At 40.4% G+C, this 21,664-nt stretch overlaps 1 protein-coding gene and 1 pseudogene across 1 annotated transcript; both read right to left on the reverse strand.

Annotated features, from left to right (window-relative positions):
• Positions 1-8,621: 8,621 nt before the first annotated feature.
• Positions 8,622-11,687, reverse strand: LOC144222240 (small ribosomal subunit protein eS24 pseudogene; annotated as a pseudogene).
• Positions 11,688-14,414: 2,727 nt separating this feature from the next.
• Positions 14,415-19,996, reverse strand: LOC144222241 (calreticulin-like). Its single transcript, XM_077752737.1, is given in 5 exon segments — positions 14,415-14,894; positions 14,896-14,989; positions 15,066-15,704; positions 15,706-16,043; positions 19,979-19,996. Coding segments are annotated over 5 exon segments (1,272 nt in total). The 3' UTR covers positions 14,415-14,711.
• Between the last annotated feature and the right edge of the window lie 1,668 nt (positions 19,997-21,664).

A 21,664-nucleotide genomic window follows, 5' to 3' on the forward strand; every position in this document is an offset into this window, starting at 1 on the left:
ACATGAACAGACATTCTCCCAAAAAGACATCCAGATGGCCAACAGACACTGAAAATATGCCTAAAATTACTTACCACTGGGGAAATGCAAATCACCTCACACCTGTCAGAATGGCTAAAATTAACAACACAGGAAACAACAGGGGTTAGTGAGGATGTGGAGAAAGGGGAACCCTCTTACACTGTTGGTAGGAATGCAAACTGAATGCAAACTGGAAAATAGTATGGAGTTTCCTCAAAAAGTGAAAAATAAAGCTACCCTATCAGCCCGCAATTGCAATACTCAGTATTTACCTCCAAAATACATAAACATGAATTCAAAGGGATACATGCACCCTGATGTTTATAGCAGCATTATTTACAATAGCCAAATTATGGAAGAAGCCAGATTATGGGGAGTCCACTGATAAATAAATGGATAAAGAAGAGATAGTATTTTTATTTATACAATGGAATGTTATTTGGCCATAAAAGGAATGAAATCTTGTCATTTACAATGACATGAATGGAGCCAGAGATTAGAATGCTAAATGAAGTAAGTCAGTCAGAGAAAGACAAATATCATATGATTTCACTCATATGTAGAATTTAAGAAACAAAACAAATGAGCAAAGGAAGAGAGAGAGAGAGAGGCAAACCAAGAAAGAAATTCTGATAGGGAACAAACTGACAGTTACCAGAGAGGAGGGGAAGGGATGGGTGAAATAGGTAATGGAAATTAAGGAGTGCGCTTGTGATGAGCACTGGGTGTTGTATGGAAATGCTGAATCACTCTATTGTACACCTGAAACTAATATTATACTGTATGTTAACTATACTAGAATTAAAATAATTTTTTTTTTAATTTCTAAGAGAGAGAGAGAGAGACAGCGTGAGCAGGGGAGGGTCAGAGAGAGAGGGAGTCATAGACTCTGAAACAGGCTCCAGCCTCTGAGCTGGCAGTCAGCACAGAGCCCGACGCAAGGTGCGAGATCATGACCTAAGCGAAAGTCGGACACTTAACCAACTAAGCCACCCAGGAGACCCTAAAATAAATTTTTAATGAGCATAAACTAAGGTACCAGCCTGGTGGTGACAGGAGTAAAATAAACTGCAGGGAAATCCCAAATTTAAAGTAAAATTCAAGAAGGTTTGGTTAGTTCTCCCCTATCCCTAGAAATTCTCCTTCCAATGTTAAAATCTGCAGGTTCTGGGTTTTGTCTCATTGTGTCACTTCTAAGATTAGTCACGTTGAATGCCCTGTCCAAATCCCCTAGGACTGTGATGACTCTGTCTGAATTCTGTGAGTATAGATCTAGAACCTCCCAGACTAAAGTGAGCTTTGATGCTTTGCTCTTGTTGCCTAAAAGCCACGGTAAGGACCTCAGACTTCATTCAGAGTGAGATGGCAAGCCATTTGAGCATTTTGAACAGACAAGTGTCATGATTTTATTTTTGTTTTTCACAGGTCACTCTGGTTGGATGTGTAGACAATAGATTGGGATGAGGGCAAGGACTGAAACAGAGAAACTAATTAGAAAGCCATTGAAATAGTCCAGGTGAGACAAAATTGTGGTCTAAGCTAGGGAGATGGTAGAGAAAGGAGTCGGAAATAGATTTTTCAGTATATTTTAAAAGTAAAGTCAGCAGGATTGGCTAATGGCTTAATTGTGGGCTATCTTCAAGTTTATTGGCCTTAAAAACTGATTGAAAGAAGTCTTTCTATTCAGTAGTATGGAGAAATCCATGGAGAAGAATAGAAAATTAAGAGTTCTTTTTTTTTGGATATTTAAGTTTGAGACACCCTTTAGACATTCAACTGACAGTATTTAGTAGGTTTTAAATACATGAGTCTGCACTGTAGAAGAGAGGTACCTTTGTTTTTTTAAAATTCCTCCTCCCACCATGTTCTCAAGCAAAGATTTAACTCATATCAAGCTACAAAGTAAGATGGAAATTTTACACATTCTCCTTTTAGAAATGGTTTAATTTCAAGAAGGGACAAAATGTTATGCCATTTCCTGGTGGCACAATTTCAGACATTCATATTACTCCAATTTGGGGTGAATAAAAAGGGCATCTAAGTGTTTGCCTGGGCCATACCACCAAAGGAGGTATTTATAATACTGTATGTTCACTCCTCATGATAATCTCTACGTTCAAGAAGCAGGCATTCTTACAGAAATGTCAATGAGTACCTTGACATTTTACTACTTTGCAGAAGTAATTTCTTGGATTATATATGTTCTTGGATTAAACAGATAGTTGGTAAAAAAAAAAAAATTATGCTTAAAATAAATTTACTTCCTTTTGCTCACTGAATGGTTTTTAAATATGGATGAAGAGAAAGAGGTAGATAATGTTTTCACAAGCCAAAATGTTATCAGGAAATACATAAAAACACTAAAATCACAGCACCCTATCAGAATGTGTGAACAAATACAGTATACAAAAAATGCCTTAAAGTCAAGCTTTTTTACATGCAAAAAAGACATGTATTTTCTTTATAAAATACACTTAACTGTATTTCTCAACAGCTAGATATATTTCTATAATTGGAATTATAGCTGGGAAAAAAGGAACATTCTCTAAAATGATCCAACAGAAAACACTGAAACCACTGTTATTTTGTTTTTACGTTATTATTTGTTTTTCCCAAATATTCTTCAAAATAAAAACCCTTATCACATCTTGCACTAAATTTATAGTGCTGTTTCACTAACATGTATAAGATATAATACTTTACAAAATATACTCAAACATACATTACATTTGTCTAGTTGATCTGTATAACAATCTTTCGGAGCAAGTGTTATTAATATCCCTATTTTGCAAGTGGGGATATTCGACACTCAAAATTCGACACTCAAAAAAGGGTAAGTGATCTGTATAAGAAGATATAATCAATTGCTGGTTTTAAAATAGGCTACAGTTTCATTCTTTAGATTCCATAACATGCTGATGCTTTGGATTTCCCCTCCTCCCAACCCACAGTATCCATTCAAATTTCATCCATTTTCCTCTTCCTTTTCCTTCTATCCAAAGAGACTTTTTCAGGATGCCTAGGTGGCTTAGTTGGTTAAACGCACCCGACTCTTGATTTCTGCTCAGGTCATGATCCCACGGTTCATAGGTTCAAGCTCCACACTAACAGTGGGGAGCCTGCTTGGGATTCTCTCTCTCTCTCTCTCTCTCTCTCTCTCTCTGCCCCTCCTGTGTGTGCTCTCTCTCTCAGAATAAAAAAATTTTTTTTTTAATTTTAAGTGGCTTTTTTTAAGAAAATGCACACTGCCCTTGCCAAGATCTATGTTAATGGCTGCTTTAAAGTCCTTTTAATTCCCACACGTGAGCCCTCTCCTAGCTGACCCCTATTGGTTGTCTTTCCTTTGAGAATGACTGACATTTCTCTGGTTCTCTGTATATTGAGTAATTTTGGACTGTATCCTAGAGATCGTGAATGTTGTGGAGACCCTTAGCAATGTGGCCAGTTTTGTTTTAGAGATAGTTAATCATTTAGCAGATAGTTAATTTAGTTAGGCCCAAACTAAGAACTTTGTCCCACCTGCAGCAGGGGGCACCTCAAATATGAGCCCCGTTGTTTATGTCTTTCTGCCCTGCCTGCCGTCTGACACCATGGCTATTCAGGAGGCAGCCTGAGTCTCGGCAAAATTCATACACCAAATTTTGGACTCCCTTCTCTAGCTCTTTCCTTTCTAAGATTTCTCCATCATGCTTGTTCTGTGCGCCCCATATTTGCCCCAGACTTATTCTTCATGTCAGAAAGATGGCTAACCTTCTACTGGTGTTTTAACTGCTCTGTGCCCTGAAATGACTGTGGCCTGCACTCAGGGAAAAGCTACAAATAAACAGGAAACTCACCCTGTCGTTGTCTCTCCTCCAAGTTTCAACTCTTCTACAAAAACCTACTGCTTTTGTCCACTCTTTATAGGTCGTTGTGTTTTATATTTTTTCCAGAGTTTACAACTGTTGTCTGCAGTAGGTTTGATCTATCGGTTTGCTATGCTACACCAGAAGCATACTTCCCCATATAGATCTCCGTTTCAGCTATCTGTTGCAACAACCCAAAATTTGGTGGCTTAAAATAACAACTATTTGTTCACAATTTTGCAACTTGGGCTGGACGTAACTGGGTGGTTCTTCTCCAGGCAGTGTTGGATGCAGCCATCTGGAGGCTTGAATGGGGTGAAAAATCCAAAATAGCTCCGCTCACATGCCTGACACCTCAGACGGAATGGCTGGAACAGCTTGTGGGCTCATCAGATGGCTCGCTTTTTGCTTTCTTTCTAGCAAGATAGCTGGACCTGTTTATGTTGTGGCTTAATGTTTCAAATGGAAGTATTCTGAGAGCACAAGCCCCAATATACAAATACTTATAAAGCCTCTGTTTGCATCACACTTGTTAATGTACCATTGGCCAAAACAAATCACATATCTAAGCTAAGAGTCAATGTGGGAAGGAACTACCCAGGAATGACATGACCCATTGAGGCCACCAATGTAAATGTCTACCATAATCTCTCAGATACCTTTCCTACATTCAAGTTATAGGTTACCTCTCCCCACTCTTTTTACCTCAGGATCTTTCTCTATCGTTTGTTTCTCTATTCCTCTATCCTCAATCTCTCTCTCTCTGTCTGTCTGTCTCTCTCTCTCTGTCTCTCTCTCAATTCTTCCCATCAGTATGTAGGTGATCTCTGTATCTTGCTCTTAAAATAACACAAAACCTGACTTTAACCTAGTACCCTATCTCTCCACTATCCCTCACAATCAAACTTCTTAAACAGTTGTCCCGTTCAACTGTTTCCGATTCTCCATCTTGTAATTATTTTACTCCGTAAGTGATATGGCTTCACTCGCACAACTACATTGGATTGCTCTCACCAAGGTCACTCACACCCTTTTGTTGCTAAATATAACAGCTGTGGCTCGGTTCTTTGATTAAATTTCAATAGCATTGAGCAGTATAGATCAATCCCTTCTTGAAACACTCTCTTACTTGTACTCACCTTACTTCATCTTTTTCCCTTGACAGCACAGTTCCTTGCTGTTCCATTTATTCCATGTCAATTTTTAAAGTATTGTCATTCCTGAAGTTTTATCTTGAGCTCTCTCTCTCTCTCTTTTTTTTTTTTTTGCTCTAACATTCTTTCTTGTCATCTCATCCTTTTCAATGCCTTTAGTTACCATCCAAATGCTGTTACCTCCTAAACCTAAACCTTTGGACCAGATCTCTCTCCCTCAGCTTCAGAAGTATATATCCAATTACCTCCTCGACATTTCTGCTTGCTTTTCCCCCAGGTAACCCAAAATGAAGTTGTTTCCACTCTCCCCAAAACTATGTCTCTTCTTGTGATCTCTCTCTTCATGACCGGCACCAGCAATGGCTCCCGTCTATCCGCTTACCTCCCTTTTACCCACTCCCACCTCCATCCAACCTACAATGCTCCCTCCCTGAGTAGATCAGCCACCACTGATCTCATCTGGATTTCTGCCAGGATCTCATCTGATTTCCCTGAAGACACTGGCAGGTTTCCTGCCACCCCCATCCACATCCCAATCATCTATGCACACATATACAAAAGCTACTTATCACCGAAAATCCAGCATGATCTTTCTATATGAAATTTACTCACTTGTTTTAAATCCTTCATTGGGTCCCCAACATCTGTCGAATAACATCTCAACTCCTTATTTGGGTGACAAGGTCCTTACTGATCGGGCACCTACTGCTCAAACATCCCTTCGTAACTCTTCAACCTCCTCTCAAATCCTCCCCCTTCACTCATTTTCCCTCTGCTGCTTTTCCAATTACACACAATCTCATTCACCCTGGCACTGGAAATTCAACATGTTATCTTTGAAGTTAGACTAATTGGCTGTTCTCTCTTATGCTTGGATGTGTGACCTTGAGCAATTTACAAGACCTCTCTGTGCTTCAGTTTCTTATCTTGTAAAATCAGAATAGTATCTACTTCATAAAGCGCTCGTGAGAATAAACAGGTAATTTATGCAAACTCCTTGGCATAGTGCTTAGCATATAACAAACACTCTATTAACATTATAGCTTTGGGGTGCCTGGGTGGCTCAGTTGGTTAAGCATCTGACTCCTGACTCGAGCTCAGGTCATGATCTCACAGTCATGAGGCTGAGCCTCCTGTTGGACTCTGCGCTGAGTGTAGAGCCTGCTTGGGATTCTCTCTCTCCCTCTCTCTGCCTCTCCCCCGCTTGCATACATAGTCTCTTCAAAATAAATAAACATTAAAAAAAAAAACAACATAGCTCTTATTATTTTTTCTAGTCACACTATTTTTAGTTCTTCAAACAGCCTGTTCTTCCCCTTCTTTCTGAGCCATGTGTGAGCTGTTCCTTCAGCCTAGAACATTCTCCTTCCCTCAACATTCCCCTCACAATCTGCCCCTCCACCACCACCGACCTCTACTCTTTGCCTGGCCAAACCATACACATTACTTCAAGTATTAGTTTAGACATCACTTTCCACTGGAAGACTCCCTTCCAAACTACTGTATTTCTTTCTGTTATAGTATCTATCACACTGAAGCATCATCTCCTGTTTATTTCTTAGCATCTCCACTAGATTGGAAATTCTCTGAGTATTAGGATGATATCTTTCTTTCTCAGTCTCTTCCTGTAATGGGCTGAATTATGTCTCCCCAAAATACATACGTTGAAGACCTAACTCTCAATAACTCAGAGGGTAGTTGTATTTGAAGATAAATTCTTTAAAAGGTAACTAAGTCAAAATGAGGTCATTAGAATGGACCCTAATCCAATATAACTAATGTCTTTATAAGAAGAGGAAATGTGGGCATAGACACATGTGTATGGAAGAAAGATCGTGTGAAGACAGAGGAGAAGACTGCCATCTGCATCTTCTAAGCTAAGGAGAAAGGTCTTCTAAGCTAAGGAGAAAGGCCTCAGGAAATATCAACTGTGCCAACATCATAGATTTCTCCCGGACTGTGAGACCATGCCACCCAGTGTGTGGTACTTTGTTATGGCGGTCCTAGCAAACTAATACAATTCCTCATGTTGCATCTATTAACATGCCTTACAAACAATAAGAGCTCAAAAATATTTGTTTCATGAAAACAAATCATCCCATTTTCTCCAATCCTATTAGAAAATGCCCTAATGAATTGGAGTAACAGTAATAAGCTAAGTGTTTTTATCCAGACCAAAGATACCACAGAAATGTGAGATTAAACCAAAATCTAGATCTAAATACCAAGTTTCAAACACTTGCGAATCACTTTCCTTTTTTTTCCCTTTCAGAAACAGAAGGTAGGAAATCTTAAAAGTTGTTTATAAACAGCTAAAGCAAAAGAGAATATTTACAGTACCTATATTCCTTTTTTTTTTTTTTTTTTTATTTCTGAGAGACAGAGAGAGAGAGACACCATGAGCAGGGGAGGGTCGGAGAGAGAGGGAGACACAGAATCTGAAACAGGTTCCAGGCTCTGAGCTAGCTGTCAGCACAGAGTCCCACGTGGGGCTCAAACCCACAAGCTGTGAGATCATGACCTGAGCCAAAGTTTGTCACCCAACCAACTGAGCCACCCAGGCGCCCCTACAGTACCTATATTCCAAACAGCTTTGCTTTTGACTGACTTCACCCCTGTTATTTAATTAATGGGGTTTGTACTTGAAAAAGTCACCAAAAGTGCTAAGAATCCCTGCAACAGGCATCACATATCTTCAAGTCCTTCAAGCCCCCAGAGGTAGCAGGGAAATAGTGGGGGACAGAGAAGTATTCTAAAAGATTCTCTGGCTAGGAAACAACTTTCATTCCCTCCTTAACTTTCTCCTGATGGGCTAAAATAATCCAAAGCAGAGAACCAAATAAAATGATTCGTCTATGTTTAGTTTGCTACTGTGTTAGTATGTCAAGGTTATTTGATCTTTCCCTCAACCAGAAAACAGAGGCTCCCTAAAATATATAGAGTCCATTTGAATATAATATCTGCTGAAAAATTACAAGAATGAATGGAAACTCCAAATCTGCAATGAAACAGTTTTATATTGCTTTGCATGTAGTTTAAAATCTTCAATTATCTAAAAGTTTGGTAAAGACAATTTTGGAGAAAATGGCTTAAAAAAGAGTAAATGTGGGGGGTGGGGCGCCTGGGTGGCTCAGTAGGTTGGGCATCTGACTTCAGCTCAAGTCACGATCTCAAAGTTCATGAGTTCGAGCTCCATGTCAGGCTCTGTGCTGGCAGCTTAGAGCCTAAAGCCTGCTTTAGATTCTGTGTCTCCCTCTCTCTCTGCCCCTTCCCCACTTGTGATCTGTCTCTGTTTCTCTTTCTCAGAAATAATTTTTTTTTTTAATTTAAAAAAAGAGTAAATATGCAACATTGATTTCTAGACAACATAGCAAACTTATTCGGGTTTTCTAACATTTCAATTTTAAAATAATTTCAGAGAGCTGAAAATATTTTCTCTCATTACAAACATCTGCTTTCCCTTTGTCATTGCTGTATTGTACGTGTAGTGTGTGTGTTGTGAAAACCAGGCCTTTGGTGTCACATGTACTTTATTTTATTTATTTATTTGTTTATTTACTTTACACATTAAAGTTCTTAGTTTATTAATCCTCTCAGGAAACATCTGCCCAGTTACCACAGATAAAGTCACTGCGGAATCTTCACTCCTTCTGCGGTCCAGTCTCCAGCTCACTTTTTTTGCTAAGACCCACGTTGGCGTCTGCAGTTCTCCTGACTTTTGTCATTCCATCCTTGTGTTCTTTCTTTCGCGGTTTTCCCGACGTCTTTTTCTTCTCATACAGGCCACGTCTTGTGAATCTATGTTTGGGTTTGTTTTTCTTTGCATAACCCAAAGAATCATAAATCATGCCAAAGCCAGTTGTCTGGCCACCACCAAAATGGGCCCTGAATCCAAACACGAAGATGACATCTGGTGTGATCTTGTACATTCTGGTGTTTTCCCCAAATTTCTAACTTAGGTGCTGTTGCCTTTCCGGGGTGATGAACATCGATGACCATCTGTTTCCACTGAAGTAGTTGGTTGGTCATGAACTTCCTGGTTGGGATAGTTACTGTGTCGTTTGTGATGGCGGCCAAGCTCAAGCAAGCCAGCGAGGAAAAGAACACATATACTTTAACTTACACATTGATGTAGCTGTGTGAATTTGATCAAGTCATCTGGCTTTTCTGGGCCTTGGTTTCCTTTTATGTAAAATGAGCATAATATCACATGCTTCATAAGGTTATGAGGTTTAATGAGATAACTTTTAGAAAATAGCAATGTAATATCTAGTGTACAAAGGACGTTTAATAAATATTACTCACCTTTCCCTGGTCTCCTTCTGGAGAATGGAAAAATAAAGACAAACAGAATGTCTCTTCTCAAACTCACAAAGAATTTCGGTTATATCATCTGGCTTTGTGTTCCTGCAGCCTGCACAAAAAATAGAGTATCATACAGCAACAGATTAATGTAGTGTGTAAGAATATGGCCTTAGTGATGATGATGATCATAGGTGAGGCGTATTAGCAAAATCTCACACTTTAAAATTCTGTCCTCAGCTTTTCAGGAATGCTAACCTCCTCACATGATGCCTGGTAAATACTAAGTGCTATTCAAATAATAGTTCTCTTTACTAATTTAGTATCTACTGAAAATCCTCTTCAGACATGTCACTAACAGGAAATAAATATCTATCTTTAAGTGCTGAGACAGAAACATCAAACATTTGCCCCTTTAATGAGAAAGATTATGCTGGAAGCCACTGTCCCCATCTTACTGATAGAGGAACAGCACTGCTCAGCGGGCTGGCCGAGAACTGCACCTCTGAATGCAAGCGTGGGGAGAGCTTACAACCAAGTATTTTAGTTCCTGTGAAGCAAGTCAGTGTCTTAAAGTTTCTAGACAGTTCTCAGTCCTAAAAGCATTGAGATGGACATATCACCCTGCCCGAACCTTGTTGCTTACTCCTAGGGAGCAGTCCCAGGGCAGTGTAGGGGATGTGGTGTGGAGTGGAAGAGGAAGGAGGAAGGGGTGATAAGGCAGAGAAGAGTTCAAACCACAGCATGTATCCTAGGGAGAGCTCTAAGTCTGTTTCAAAGAAATACTTTGATGAGCTACTTGGAGGAGGTTAGGGCATCAAGGTCCTGTTCAGGCAACAAGAGATCTCAGCTGAATGGATATGCATGATGCAAGAAGAAAGATTTTTTTTTCTCCTAAAAAGAAGGGAAAAGTGGAAAAGAGGAAAAGGGCTGAACCATTAGGACAGCAGGAAACCCTACCTTCCCCAAATCCTCGGAGAATCCTATAAAATCCACAAATGCCTGGGGTAAACTGGTTTCCTATAGAAATCATTGAAGGCAGACAGGCAAGAAGACTTCAGCTAACATCTGGGTTCCTTTTGAAAGCTGCATCTTTTCCTGATTTGAAGGGGTGAGAGATGGTAAGAAGCCATAAACCACTTCCTCAGTCTCTCTGACTAGCTTCTCAATCTTTGCTTCTGTGTTTGGTTAATTATGTTATGGACCACAAGGCAGGCCCTCAAATTCTAGACCGCAGACTGTCCAATGGCAAAGAAGCAGCGTTGTGAGACAGGTGTGAGCATTGTCAGCCCATCTTGGGGAGAAATGAATTGAAGTATCATTATGTGATTTGCCCAAACAACACTTCGAGTTTATCGTTGGTGCCCTCTGAATTTCTGCCAAGGAAAAACATCTAATCAGAGTGATTGCACAAAGTGGTTTTCACCTGCTATGATGCTGCCGAACTTAATCAAAAAGCATTTATTAAGTACTTAATTGCATGCAGTGCTGTGCTGGATACCCACAGAGAGAAGTATGCGCACTGGCCCCTCCTTTCCGGCAGTTTGCATATGGAGAATTGCAGGAGACAGAGAAGAAGACAGGAAGGAAGCCAAAATTTCATGAGTTCCTCATATGTGCCAAGGCCATGTACAGATTCAACGCATGACTTAATCCTTCCTGTCACCTTATGCGACACATATCACTGTGTCCATCTCATAGAGGGTTATGCTGTAGAGCTGGAATTCAAGCTGAGTTTTTGGCTCGAAGGATCTTTCTCCACTCCACGGTGGTGTGGGAGGGGGCCAGGCTGACATGGGAAAGTGTGCCCAGAATGAAAAGCCTCCTTAAATCAATAAGATGATTTCTAAGCATTTGGAGATGGAAGGCAGAGATATGTATGTGCTATGAGATCAAAGGAAAAATGCCCTGTGGACAGTTTTTTCAGCCTCCAAAATTTTGAGATGAAAACATTTTCTTCATTATCTAAGGCTTGGGGTGCCTGAGAAATAGCTGCCCCCTTGTCTCTCCTACCTCTCACTCCGCGCTCTTCCCCCCCACCTCCATCAGGCTATGTAAGAGACTCTGACAATGCCTTTGAGGTTATGCCTATACCGAGCCAGTGAACCTGCCCCACATGCAGGGGCATTCTGGGAATACAGCTATAAGTTTATCGCAGGATCCACAGCAAACCTGCCCAAATGAGAAACTCACTGCTGCTGGTAGCCCAACAACGTTCCAGGATGCCCAGCCAAGGACCTGTCACCCACGTAGCCATTCGCTTACTGCCTGGCATTAGCCCGCCACTCACTATCAGCATGTAATGTTTGAGTGTTGGCCAGCGGGGGGTGGGGGAAGGGGGCTCCCTCTGCTTTGTCTCAGACATCCTACGCTATTTACCTACCCATGTCCACCATCAGCCCTTCGGGTGTTTCACATAGATCTCATTATCCATGTCTTGATCTAATTAACAAAGAGCAGGGGTGACTCCGCATTTCAGCATCTTGCCATACCTCTTCTCCTCACCCCTGCAGGCGCTCCTTTCTGTTCTTCTACCTTCCCTCTCATCTCTATTCCTCCTTCCCACAGCTCTCCTCCTAGCCCATCCTACTTGCTCTATTTCTGCCACTCCCTCCCTACATTCCATTAGGGTCTTACTTTTACACCGTGAACTGTGTTTCTCCTTGATTGAGGTCAGTTCAGCCACTATTTGTTGCATATTTAGTTTGGGGCTGTGTGTGGTAGATTCCGCCTTAGGGTGTCTGAGGTGTAGTCAGGGTGGGGTTGGGGGGGGTGTAAGGCATAACCAGGATACTTCTAGTAACTACAGGAAATAATTATTTTTTGGGAGTCAGACAGAAGCACCTGGGTGGCTTGGTCAGTGGAGCTTGTGACTCTTGATCTAGGGGTTGTGAGTTTGAGCCCCACATTGGCAATAGATATTACTTTAAAAAAATAAATTAAAATGGTGGCCTGGTGGCTCAGTCGAGTGTCTGACCTCAGCTCAGGTCATGATCTCCCAGTTTGTGGGTTCAAGCCCCACACTGGGCTCTGTGCTGACAGCTCAGAGCTGCTTCGGATTTTGTGTCTCCCTTTTTCTCTGCCCCTCCCCCACTCACGCTCTGTCTGTCTCTCTTAAAAAGAATAAAACTTAAAAAAATAATAAATTAAATACAATATTATTGAGAGTCAGATGGAAAAATGGTATGTACCAGTATGTACAGAGATGAGAAAGATCTTTGTCTTCTTTCTAGCCTTCTAAACTCCGAATACGTGACTTAAAATTTGTTCATCTCTCATTCACTAAAGGATAAAGGTCAATTAAAAACATGAAAAGAATGAGGAAATGATAGTTCTTTAAAAATAATTCAGGGTTATTACTTTAAAGTGGCTGGAGAAAGGCTGTATAGGGAAAGAAGAGGGGGTGGTGTGTTGCTATGTGTTGAGTGGACAGGCCTTATTTCCAAGACACAAGTGCAGTCCTTGGTCTTGAGTCAACAGCCTTGCTCAGTGCTGAGGAGCCTCCATGGTCTGCAGTCCTGGAGGGCTCCTCCCTGCATTTCTATTGTTTCCTCCCTCCCTCCTTCCCTCCCTCCCTCCTACCCACCCTTCCTTCGTTCCTTCGTTCCTTCCTTCTTTCCTTCCTTCCTTCTTTCCTTCCTTCCTTCCTTTATGTCTTCAATTATGATTCCTCAAGTTTGATCCCAGGGTCATGGGATCAAGCCCTACATCAGGCTCTATGCTGAGCATGAAGCCCGCTTGGGATTCTCTCTCTCTCTCTCTCTCTCTCTCTGCCCCTCTCCCCTGCTCATGCTCTCTCTAACATAAGAATATAAAATAAGATAAAATTAAATTAAATTAAACTATAGCATCTTTTGTTGTTTTAAATCTTGTTGTTGAAAATCTGCATTTTCAAGATTATGAAGTGAAACCGAACATACTTAGGCTATTTGCATGTCTATTTCTGTAAATTACTCGTTCTTATCATTTGCTCAGTTAAAAAAAAATTTTTTTTTGTTTAACATTAACCTGAAGTACTTTTCGTATAATACAAAATTAGCTCTTTATCATGTGAGTTGGAATTAGGATCATGCAATAATTCATAGCTGCATGGTAAACAATTTTGTGTGTGTGTTACAGACTTTTTCAAACCTATATTTTTATTGTTTTAAAATATTTGTAACGTATCATTTACAATGTTAACCATTTTTCAGTGTACAATTCAGTGGCATTACATTTCTAATATTATTTGGCCATCACCACTATTGATTTTCAAAAAATGTCCTCACCCCAAATAAAAACATTTACCCATTATGGAATAATCCCCACTGTCTCCTTTCACCAGCCGCTGGTGATCTCTAATCTACTATCAGTTTCCTCTAGATATTTATAGGAGTGGAATCATATAATATTTGTCCTTTTGGGTCTCACTTATTTCACTTAGCATAATATCTTCAAGGTTCATCCACACTACAGCAAATATCAGAACTTCGTTCCTTTTTATTGGCTAGATAATATTCCATTGTATGTATATCCTACATTTTGTTTATCCATTCATCTATTGATGGACACTTGGGTTGTTTCCACTTCTTGGCTATTGTGAACAATGCTGTAATATACAGTGAGATACAAGTGCTTGTGTGAGTGCCTTCTTTTAATTTCTTTGGCTATGTATGTAGGAGTGAAATTCTCTCTCTTTTCTTTTTTAATGTTTTGAGAGAGAGAGAGCATGAGCAGGGAGGGTCAGAGAGAGAGGGAGACACAGAATCTGAAACAGGCTCCAGGCTCTGAGCTGGCTGTCAGCACAGAGCCAGACGCGGGGCTCAAACCCACAAACCGTGAGATCATGACCTGGGCCGAAGTTGGATGCTTAACCGACTGAGCGACCCAGGCACCCCAGGAGTGAAATTCTCTTAAGCTAACTTTATGTTTACTATTTTGAAGGCCAAACTGTTTTGGCTGCATCACTTAGTTCCCACCAGCAATGTATAAGAATTCCAAATTTTTCTACATTGTCACCAACATTTGTTATCTCTTCTTTTTTTTTTTTTTAAGACACAAAACTTAATTTAATAGAAATTTTGTTTGTAGTTCTTACATTCTCAGNACACTCCCCTGCCCCCCTCACTTCGGAGGGGAACTAAGGGATCTGGGGAGAGAAGGGGACAGAAGGCGGCAAAGATGTCAATCAAGAAAGAGGAGGACCAGGAGTAAGGGCCAAGGAGAATCAGAGACAAACACCAGTTTAAAAAAAAGGGGTGGGGGGAACAAAACCAAAATCCACCCCAAATTACAACCTGCCCGGAAAAAATGCAAAGTTCTCCAGTCTCATTGAGATTATCGGGCGCGGCCGGCTCTGCGGCTGGAGCGCTCAGGCCTCAGTCCAGCCCTGGAGGCGGTGGTGGGGCCCCTACAGCTCGGCCTTGTCCTGGCCAGTGGCAGCATCTTCCTCCTCCTCTTCCTCCTTCTCATCTTCGTCGTCCTCGTCCTTGTCTTCCTCTTCGTCCCTGTCTGCCTCCTCCTCTTCCTCCTTTAGCCTCTGTTCCTCGTCCTGCTTGGCCTTCAGCTGCTTTTCCGCCGCCTTCGTGACACCCCGTGACACCCCAGGTCTCGTTTCCAAACTCCTCTGCATACACCTCGTCGCTGGTGATGAGGAAGTTGTCAAAAGTGGTGCCAGACTCAGGGCGCCTGGGTGGCTCAGTCGGTTAAGCGGCCGACTTCAGCTCAGGTCACGATCTCACTTCGTGGGTTCGANGTGCCAGACTTGACCTGCCAGAGATCGAAGCCCAGAACCGCGAAGTTTTCATAAGCATAGAAGTTGCTATCAGGGGAGTACTCGGGGCTGTCGATCTCCGGGTGGAGCCAAGTGCCCTTGTAACCCGGGTTGTCGAGCTGCCGGGGCTTGCACTCGCCCTTGTCCTGCGGGTTCTGAATCACCGGTGGTTCCCACTCTCCGTCCATCTCCTCATCCCAGTCCTCTGGCTTTTTAGCCTCAGGGTCGGGAATGTGCTCGGGCTCGTCCCAGTCTTCAGGCTTCGCGGCATCAGGATCCTTGATCTTCTTGGGCGGCAAGAAGTCCCGATCATCCTGCAAGGAGCCTGACTCCACCTGGCTGTTGCTGATCTTCACCTCACAGGTGTTTTCCGGCCGCACAATCGGCGTATACAGGTGTGTGAATTCATCAACCTTGCAACGAATGTCCCTGTTGATCAGCACGTTCTTGCCCTTGTAGTTGACGACGACACGAACCTTCTTGGTGCCAGGACCACGGATATCCGGCCCAAACAGGATGCTGTATTCCGAGTCTCCGCGCACGTCCGTCTGGTCCGAGCCCTCCGGAAACAGCTTCTCGTAGCCGCCCCCTCAGTCGATGTTCTGCTGGTGTTTGTGAACTGTACCACCGCGTCTGGCCCTTGTTGCTAAAGGGCCCGAATCTGGCCGACGAGGCGTAAAAGCGGGCATCCTGGCTTGTCTGCAGCCCTTGATCCTTTTCCTGGTCGCCGTAGAACTTGCCGGAACTGAGAACAAATTTACCAAAACCTGACTTGTGTTTGGATTCAATCCAGCGATCAGTCCACCCGTCTCCGTCCAGAAACTGCTCCTCGAGGTAGATGGTGGGTTCGGCGGCGGCCAGGCCGAGGAGGCGGAGCAGCAGCGGCAGGGGTAGCAGCACGGCGGCCGAGGGGGCGGCGGCGCGCGGGCCCTTTAAATCTCTCCTCCCGAGGCGGCTCTGCAGTAGGGACTATCTTCTATTTCTCTAAGTATAGCCATTCTGTAGTAGGTGTGAAGTACTATCTCACGGTAGTTTTTGATTTGCATCTCCCTAATGACTGAGGATGTTGAGCATCTTTTTGTGTGCTTATTGATTATTTAGATATATTTGGGAAAATGTTCAAGTCCTTTGCCCATTTTTAAATTGAGTAATTTGATTTTTGTTATTGTTGTTGCCATTGTCTTTGAGTTGTAGGGGTTCTTTCTATATTCTAGGTAATAAATCCTTCTAAGATATATGATTTCTCATTCTGTGGATTGTCTTTTCACATTCTTGATGGTGTCTTTTGATACACAAAAATTTTTAATTTTATTTTATCTTACTTATTGTTATTTTTTGACACAGAGGGAGAGAGAGAGAGAGAGTGTGTGTGTGTGTGTGTGTGTGTGTGAGTGAGTGGGGTAGAGAGACAGAGGGAAAGAGACAGAGAATCCTAAGCAGGCTCCATGCTTGATGCAGAGTCAAACATGGGGTTTGATTCCACAACCCCAGGACCATGACCCAAGCTGAAATCAAGAGTCACATGCTCAACTGACAGCCACCCAAGTGCCCCCAAAAGTTTTTAATTTTAATGAAGTCCAATTTATCTATTTTTTCTTTTGTTGCCTATACTGTTGTAATGTTTTTAAAACAATTGCCAAATTCAAGGTCATGCAAATCTGTCTTTATATTTTAACAATTTTATAGCTTAGCCTGTTAAATTTAGAGCTTTAATTCATTTTGTGTAATTTTTTAAGATGGTGTGGATACTCGGTTTTTCCAGCACAATGCATGAAAGAGACTAAGCTTTCCCCCATGAATGATCTTGGCACTCTGTTGAAAATCAATTAACCATAGATGTGTGGATTTATTAATTTATTCAATTCTATTCCACTGGTGTATGTATCTAATTTTATGTTAGTACCATGCTGTTTTGATTACTATATCTCTATAGATAGTTTTGAAATCAGAAAGCATGAGTCTTCCAAATTTGTTATTCTTATTTCTTATTATTTCAGATATGCTGGGTTCCTTGAAATTCCATGTGATTTTTAAGATCACATGGGTTTTTCCATTTATGAAAAAAATACTATTAAGATTTTCTTAGTGATTGCATTGAATCTGCATATTACTGTGGATAATATTGTGATCTTAACAATACTAATTCTGGCAATCCATGAACATAGGATGTCTTTCCATTTATTTAAGTCTTTAATTTTTTTTCAGCAATATTTCCTAGTTTTAGTGTACAAGTCTTGAACCTCCTTGGTTAAATTTATTCCTAAGTATGTTATTCTTTTTGTGCTATTATAAATGGTATTATTTTCTTAATTTCTATTTTTGGAGTGTTTGTTGTTAGTGTATAGAAATGCAACTCAGTTTTTGAGTTGGTTTTGTAACCTGAAACTTTGATATATTTGTTTATTAGTTCTAACAGTGTTTTTGTGGATTATTTTAAGGTTTTCTAGATACAACATCATGTCTTCTATGAATAGAGATAGTTTTACTTTTTCTTTCCAGTTTGAATGCCTTCTATTTCTTTTTATTGCCTAATTTCTTTAGCTCTGTATACTTTCATAGAATATATTTGCATATCAATATATGTTTTATTGCATTATATATGTATTCTTTTTTCATTAAAAGAATATAGCATGACTTTTATTTTGCAACCTACTATTATGACATACTATATTATACAGCCTCTTTTTGCCAACAAATACAGATCTATTTCATTTAAAAGATTGTTAGATAATATTCTAAGTATGGATACATAGTTTACTTAACTATTCTACAAATAGTAAATACTTGGATTGTTTCCAATTACTTGGTATTTAGCATTTATATTTTAATTTTAGGTTGTCTTTTTCTTTCTCATACAGAAGTTTCAAACTTTTTATGTAATCAAATGTATTGCACTTTTTTCTTTAGTGCTTTGAGTTTGGGGTCATGAATGGAAAGCCTTTCTTTTTTTCTTCAACTATGTTACAATTTTTTTCCCTAGAACTTTTGTTAACCTATTTTTATGTTTAAATCTTTGAACTATCAGGAACTTATTTTGGCTTAAGAAATATGGGAGTAATCAGGTTTACTTTCTTCCGAATGGCTAGCTGACTTTCCCAACACCATTCATTACATAATCCATCAACTGAGAAGTACTTATAAAAGAAATATAAAGTTCAAGTTGAGGGTGTCTGGGTGGCTCAGTTGGTTAAACTTTCGACTTTATTCAGCTCAGGCCATGCTTTCACAGTTCATGACCTTGAGCCCTGCGTCAGGCTCTCTGCTGACAGCTCAGAGCCTGGAGCCTACTTTGGATTCAGTATCTCCCTCTCTCTCTGCCCTTCCCTCACTTGCTCTCCCATTTTCTCTCTCTCTCTCTCAAAAATAAATAAAACATTAAAAAAAAAAACCACTTTAAAGTTCAAATTGAAAAAGAAATAGGAGGGGCGCCTGGATGGCTTAGTCGGTTAAGCGTCCAACTTTGGCTCAAGTCATGATCTCACGCTTCATGGGTTCGAGCCCTGCATCGGGCTCTGTGCTGACAGCTAGCTCAGAGCCTGGAGCCTGTCTTCGTATTCTGTGTGTGTCTCTCTCTGACCCTCCTCTGCTCACGCTGTCTCTCCCTCTCTCTCTCTCAAAAATAAATAAAACATTAAAAAAAACATTTTAAAGTTCAAGTTGAAAAAGAAATAGGACCTTTTTAACTCCACAAGGATTATACAGGCAAAGACAGACTCTGAGAGTGAGTCTCCTGAAACAGAGTGAAGCCTACTTATCTTTCAGAACTGAATCAGAGCCAAATTAGGGAGCTACTACTCAGCTCAGCGTGCAAGACTACAGCTTCTAATTTGGGTTCTTTATTTAGTCCAAATATCCCTCCCTTTCTACTTTTCTCTGTGAAACCCAATTCAATTGCCACCTCACCCATAATGAAATTATTTCCTCATTCTCCAAAACTTTGTTTTTGCTCCTGCTCTACTTCAAATACACGTCTAGGAATCCTTTTCAACTGTGAGCTCTAAGAATAGAAAGGTAAAAATGGGAAAGGGTTGACAGGAGATACAAGAAAATTGGGCTGACTCTGGAGACCCGAACAGAGTATTAAAGCATAATTAGGAGAAAGCTGAGGCCTGATGGGAATTCATGAGTATAATGTACTGAGCCCACGTAGAGGTTCATTCTAAAGACAAGAGTCTAAGGCAAATCCAAGATCAGCATTTAAAGAGACTAGCCAGGAGGCAAGGAATAATAATAGGAAACAAAACCTACTGATTTTTAGTTTGCTACAGGGCCTACCAGTGTCCCATGTTGGAGGACTTTAATAAATATTTATTGATGAATAAATGAATAAGTGAGTACAGAACGTGAAATCAAATGCCAGTTTTCTTTATCTTTAACAAATGACCTTGGGCGGATCATTTAAATTCTCTTCCCAATTTTCTCAACTGTAAAATGCAAGTAAAGGTGCCTGGGTGGCTCAGTTGGTTAAGCATCTGACTCTTGATTTCGTTTCAGGTCGTGATCTCACAGTTTGTAGGATCGAGACTCGCCTCGGTCTCCATGCTGACAGTGCAGAGCCTGCTTGGGATTCTGTCTCTCCCTCTTTTTTTTGCTATGTCCCTGCTTGCAGACTTGTGCTCTCTTTCTCCCTCTCTCAAAATAAATAAACTTTTAAGAACTAGATTTAAAAAGTGAAATGAAGTGCAAGTAATAATATTACACAACCCCAGCTCTGCGGACTGTCATAAGGACCAAAACAGTATGTGGTTCTCAAATGTGTAAGTGCTTTGTCATTTGGCACGACCATATAAACACTCAGAAAGGCAGGGCATACACACACCCATGTACAAATTTACATATTATTTGTTTCTGTCTTCTGTTTTATCTCCTTTTTAACACTCTAAGGAACTTAATTTTTTACTTACTTTAAAGAATAAGCCCATGTCTAGCTTATATTAACAACAAAGGTGTTGTAAACAACATATCATTGCATATTTCACCTTGGTCCGAACAACTTCAGAGACTTGGAAGTTATAAGGTTTTCTAAATATTGGAAAATCAACATAATTATTTTACAAGTTATTGGAGGACATTTTCAAATGTGCTTTAAACTTCAGCACATTGAATTATGAATTGCATTTTAAAACAAAAATTTTACTTCTTAAACGTCTAGAACTTAATTAAATGAGACATCACTGCAAAAAGCTTAAAGCCCCATTGTCTGGTTTATTCTGAAATAAGGAAATCCTCCCATGAAAATGCTGAAAACTAACTTGGCTGGATATAGAGCCTGGCACTCAGCATTAGAGTAGAATCAGAAGTGAGCAGAGATCAGGTGAGATTAGCTCCAGAATTACTAAGGAGGAGCCTGGATTTTCGTGAAGTTACCAAAATGCATTTCCATCCTAAGTTTCTGTAAATGCTTTTCTAAAACTTTAAAAGGAAAAAAATTCTTGGTCTGAAACTTCACACACTTGGTATCTATCCAGAGATAAATTATTTTTGGAAGTTTTAGCAAATTTGTTCTCCCACTCCCGAATTAGTCAGTGAAGCTAAAATAAATCTTTCTGCCTTCAGAAACAAGTGTGTTTTTAAATGTCAGCACAAGAACTTCAAGAGAATACAAACCAATAACGTGGGAGGAGGTGCTGGATAACAAGTCTGGAATTTAGGGTCTAAGGACCTCTAAATATACATTTTTTTTTGCCCAAATTTGAAGTGTTTGGTTACAATTGGATTCTATTTGTGGACCGTGGTACTCTCAAAGACCCCCAAATTTATGGAACAAATAAATGGAAATGGCAGAATGTTTCCAATTGCTCACAATTTAACAATGTCATTAAATTTCTTTCCAGAAAAAAAGATTTCTAGGAAAAGTATATAAGCCAAAAATAATTTGATCCATTAAAATAACTATTAACTTACTTTTTCTGCCTGTTCATTGAAAGGGAAGTTGTCAGCAGTATCTCTCTAAGTGCCTAAGAGAGGCTTAGCTACAAACCATTATCCAAAACCAGAGTTTGGAATAAGTGCATTCCTGACAGAGGTACAGAGAAACTTAAGAGAACTGTAGAAAAGTCTAGCTAGGATCGACTCAATCTAAAATTTGATTTAAAAAACAAGTTAGGGGGCACCTGAGTGTCTCAGTCGGTTAAGTGACCAACTCTTGATTTCAGCTCAGGTCACGATCTCACAATTGGTAAGTTCGAGCTCCACATCGGGCTCCACATTGACAGAGAATCCCTGACATGCTTGGGATTCTCTCTCTCTCTGCCCCTCTCATGCTCACTCTCTCTCTTATTCTCAAAATAAGTAAAATAAACTTAAAAAAATAAAAAGCCAAGTTAAAATCAGTATTAGTAGCTAATGAGATCTCACTTTAAAATCAATAATAGGGGCACCTGGGTGGCTCAGTCGGTTAAGTGTCCAACTCTTGATTTCAGCTCAGGTTGTGATTGGTGGGTTTGAGCCCCGCCAAGGGCTCTACACTGTAAGTAAAGAGCCTGCTTGGGATTTTTTCCCTCTCTCTCTGCCATTCCCCTGCTCGTGCTCTCTGTCTCAAAATAAATAAACTTAAAAAATAAATGGTTTAAAAAATAATAAAAACAAAA

The sequence above is a fragment of the Crocuta crocuta genome, unplaced genomic scaffold (assembly GCF_008692635.1).
Source record: "Crocuta crocuta isolate KB4526 unplaced genomic scaffold, BGI_CrCroc_1.0 scaffold346, whole genome shotgun sequence".
NCBI lineage: Eukaryota > Metazoa > Chordata > Mammalia > Carnivora > Hyaenidae > Crocuta > Crocuta crocuta.